Raw genomic sequence first — 4651 nt, forward strand, 5'->3', positions numbered from 1 at the left:
GTCTTCAGACACTCCAGAAGAGGGCATCAGATCTTGTTACGGATGGTTGTGAGCCACCATGTGGTTGCTGGGATTTGAACTCTGGACCTTTGGAAGAGCTGTCGGGTGCTCTTACCCGCTGAGCCATCTCACCAGCCCCCTCCTGGCTTTTCTTTCTCGACCTTCTCCTTCTCCTTCTCCTTCTCCTTCTCCTTCTCCTTCTCCTTCTCCTTCTCCTTCCTCCCTCCCTCCCTCTCTTCCTCCCTCTTCCTCCTCCTCTTTTTTCTTTTTTCTTTTCTTTCTTTCTTATATTTATTTATTTATTTATTTATTTATTTATTTATTTATTTATTTTTAGATAGGGTTTCTCTGTGTAGATAGATCTGGCTTCCTGGAACTTACTTTGTAGACCAGGCTGGCATTGAACTCAGAAATCTGCCTGCCTCTACCTCCCAAGTGCTGGGTTTACAGACGTGCACCACCACTGCCTGGCCCTCTTTTTTTTCTAACTCTTCCTCTTTTTCTTCTCTCTCCTCTTCTCCCCTCTGCCCTGGTAGATCTCATCATGTAACTATCATTGGCCTGGAACTATATAGGCAAGACCGGTTTCAAACTTTGAAATCTGCTGGCCTCTGCCTCCCAAATGTTGGGATTCAAAGTGTAGAGCAGCATGCCCAACATAGTAAAATGAATTTAAGGAAATACTGTAAGAATCTGTATATAACCAAGGAGAACTGAAAAAAATCCCTAGGAAAAGCTAACAAGGTAAATAGAAAAATCTAAACACCATCAAGAATAGAAAATCCTAGTAGGCAGCAATGAAATGAGTTTGAGGGTGGTGATGACACAGCGACAAACCCTCCCACAAAGGGAAGTTCAGGCTGCTTTCCTGGAGTATATCACTTATTGTTTCTGTTTTTCTCACTGTAACAAATACCTGAGAGAATTGTTTTCAAGGAGGAAAGATTTTTGTTTTATAGTTTCAGAGGTTTCCATCTACAGTCTCCCAAATTTGAGTATGGCAGACTATCATAGGAGTGAGATAAGGCGGTACACCCTACTCAGATTCCAAACCTTTAAGACTGTGAGCCAGAGTAAAACGTTTCTACAAATAAGTTGATTATTTTAGATATTTTATATATAAAAGGAATATGATACATTTTTTTATCAAAATCAGATAAAATACTAAAGCCATAGGTCAAGCCAGGCGTGGTGGTGCACTCCTTTAATTCCATCACTTGGGAGGCAGAGGCAGGTGGATTTCTGAGTTCCAGGCCAGCCTGGTCTACAGAGTGAGTTCCAGGACAGCCAGAACTACACAGAGAAACCCTGTCTCAAAAAACAAAACAAAAAAAGAAAGAAAGAAAGAAAAAAGAAAAGCCATAGGTCAAGATTACTTATGTGCACCAACACAAAAATTCTTAAATACAATAAAATCAAACCTAGAAGTACAGTTGAATTATTATATACTACCATCACCTGGAATTTATCCAAGCAATATAAGAGTAGTGAAAACTAATCAATGCAATACACATGAATAGAATGAAGGAAAGATAGCTCATGATCTTAATCAGTACAGGAACAGCATTTTACATTACCCAGCATCCTGCCCTTAAAAATGGTTAGCAAACTAGGGAGAGAAGGAAATCTGTGAGCCTTCCCCTCACATCAGAAGAAACACAAGGATGTCTACTTTTGCCCCTTCAATTTGATATAGAAAATTACATCTGGAAAAATTAGGCATGGCTTCAGTAAAACTATACATGCTTCACTAATTCATAAAAGCCACGTGCCTCACCTAACCCACAGGCAATGTGCACACAAAACACGACTCAAAGCTAGACTGACCGTGAAGGTGGTGAAGACCCAGTCTCTGGGGAGGCCCTTGGTCTTCCTAAATTTGTCATTGATGTATCGGTTGAGGTGCTCCATGCTCCACACAGTGCTCTCTTTCAGCAGCATATACAGGGGACTCTTCTTCTGCATGAACTACAGCACAAGCAGAGCCTAGAGGTTACCCTCTGTAGGTCTCCCTCTATGAAGGCCTTACCCTAACCTTCTGACCCTCACCAGAGTTTTATTCCCATCTCCCATGAGAACTGCCTATGAGACCCTTGTGCATATACCTTTATGCTTTGAAACTTCCCAGTCAGCCAATCCCCACAGACCCTGGACAAGGAATCCTTGTTCCAGACTCTCCCATTAATTAAGCATTTGGTCAGCACATTAATGGAGTTGACTCAAGGATTTAGGCTCTAAGGTACTTAGGACACCTGAGTATCTGTTGGGGCAAAAGGAAGTAGTTAGTAGTAGGCTACTTCCACACCTAGGCAGGCAGTCTATAACTAGGTCCTTCCTCTGTGTTCCCAAACAATGAGAGTTTTCTCTGAGGTCATCCACACCTTTAGGAAAAGGACTTCTCCTATAGGGGGTTCTTACCTGATTGGTCAAATGACCACTGAGGTCACTGGAATGAGGGTTATACAGGCTGAGGGTGAGGCGGGCATAGCCATGGCCAAAAAAGACCATGTAGGGCATGGCGCAGGCAATGAGCATGTAGGAGCGCACATCAAACTTCTTCCCATCTAGCAGCAGCGGGTTCTGGACATATCTAGGGGGTACCACAGGGGCACCTGGGGCTGAGTTGCTTGGCCAGTTGGCCTAGATCTGTCATCCCCACAAGGACCGTTTCCTCATTGCCTCCCACCTGTCCCAGACATGACCACTGGCTGAACATGGTTAGAGGACTTTGAACAGTTCAAAGGAATTAGGAAGAGCGCATCATAACCAAATCTTTACCCACTGCAAGTGTCTGGTGCAGCTCTTACTAGGAAACTTATGGGAGCAGATTGGGCCCCTATGGCAGGGAGGGCTGTCTGGAGGAGGAAGGCTGACATTGGACCTGTGAATGGTGAAGAATGGCTTTGGTGATGGGAGAGGGCATTCCACATAGGAAACTTCATGTCTTCAAGACTGAAGGTAAGGAGAGCATGCTTGGAAGGGCCCTATGGAAGGGGAAAGGGGGAGCCAATGGCAGCTGTGACCAGAGAAAGGGTCCACATTGGTAGATAAGGCTCTATTGGGACCTTTCTAAGTGTGAGCTGAGTTTTCCCTGCTAGTGCCATGTGAAACTGAGGATCTGGGCCCCACTGTAGGCAGATGAGTCATTGGTCAGCTCTGTCCTGCAGATAGGCTGTAGCTGGCCAGCTGGGCTGAAGAACAGGAAAGACAGCTGCAGGACAGAGGACAAAGAGACCAAACACTCCTTGGCTACCCCTCCTTTGAGCCCGTGTTTAGGGGCAGTCTTGCCTGCTACCCCAGCTAAATGTGAATACACACACACACACACACACACACACACACACACAACCAGCCCCTGGACAGGTTATGGGTCTAGATGTGGGGTGCTCCAGGTAGGTTGGTTGGGTGTTGGATGTGCTGCAGCCTGCTATGGCCAAGGACTGCTCTGTAGCACTACTGACAACTATCACAGCATTCACAGGCAACAGCCAGGCTGGGTCATCCCCGCTGAGACTCAAGCCCTTCCTGGCATCCATGCCCACACCTCTGCACCACTCGCGCCTGTGGTGCACGGAAGGGCATCTTGCGGTAGATGGGGTCGTCCTCAATGCTCTGGGTCTTGGCCTGCAGGGCAGCAGCCTCCTCCTGGCTCCTGATCAGAAAGATTCCCTTTCCCTGGTTGGAGGCCGTAGGTTTGCAGATCCACATCTGGGTTTCTGGAGGGAGTAACCCCCGAGCCTGTGGCCCTGAGTACTCCTTGCCCCTCCCATCCCTCACCCTGCCCTGGCCCTGACCTTCCCTTTCCTTATCCTTTTCCCTCAGCTCTGACCACACCAAACAGCCAAGCTGGATCCGACCTTGATCCTACCCCGATCTCACTGTCTGATTACCCTGATTACCCAGGTCAGGGGTCTATTTTGTCTCCCCTTCATACCCATGACCCGTCTATGGCCCTGGCCCTGCCACACTCCTACCTCTAACTAAGGCCACAACCCTTCCTTCTCCCACTCAACACCAGAAAAGAAGCCACTAGGATTCTAAGCCCCGGGCTTCACTTTTCCTCTCAAGACCTATTCTACTTTTCCCAGGTCTGGCCCTGTCCCACCCTGCTAGGGTCCAGACCTAATCTTGTCTGACCTTCTGGTATGCCTGGCCCTACCCAGGGGCTTCTCACCATCAAATAGAGCGAAGAAAGCCTGCCTCTCATCCCTGATGTCCAGCCGATAGGTCTCTGGAAAAAACTCTTCCATTTTCAGGACCCTTGGGAGAGCATGGAGGTAAAAACATGGAGAGGGCTGTCCTTTGTCTCAGACATGGCCAGTTTGACCTCTAGGCTAGCTGGAGGGGAGGTTTACTGTTGTGTCCTCCAGCTTTCTCAGCTATTTCCTTTGTAAGGCCTTTGCTCTCATACTATACCCTTGTAGAACATTCTTTTATGAGTCTCATATTTTCAGACTCTCTGCAGCAGCCAGTCTTCTGGCTACCAAATCCACTGTGGTTCCTCTGACCCATCTCCCTGCTTTCTTTCTTTCTTTCTTTCTTTCTTTCTTTTTTTTTTGGTTTTCGAGACAGGGTTTCTCTGTGTAGCCCTGGCTGTCCTGGAACTCACTCTGTAGACCAGGCTGGCCTCAAACTCAGAAATCCGCCTGCC

At 47.2% G+C, this 4651-nt stretch overlaps 1 protein-coding gene across 12 annotated transcripts in view; it reads right to left on the reverse strand.

The window, feature by feature from the left end:
* The window catches only part of Ttll10 (tubulin tyrosine ligase like 10), a 53853-nt gene that overhangs the window by 7262 nt on the left and 41940 nt on the right, over positions 1-4651 (reverse strand). For all 12 annotated transcript variants that reach the window (XM_029539955.1, XM_029539954.1, XM_029539948.1 and 9 more), the window contains 4 exons: positions 4175-4260; positions 3545-3716; positions 2419-2590; positions 1828-1968 (listed from right to left, as the gene is read on the reverse strand). In XM_029539955.1, coding sequence (XP_029395815.1) covers positions 1828-1968; positions 2419-2590; positions 3545-3716; positions 4175-4260 — 571 coding nt within the window. The remainder of the gene's footprint in view (positions 1-1827; positions 1969-2418; positions 2591-3544; positions 3717-4174; positions 4261-4651) is intronic.

The sequence above is a fragment of the Mus pahari genome, chromosome 6 (assembly GCF_900095145.1).
Source record: "Mus pahari chromosome 6, PAHARI_EIJ_v1.1, whole genome shotgun sequence".
Taxonomy (NCBI): Eukaryota; Metazoa; Chordata; class Mammalia; order Rodentia; family Muridae; genus Mus; species Mus pahari.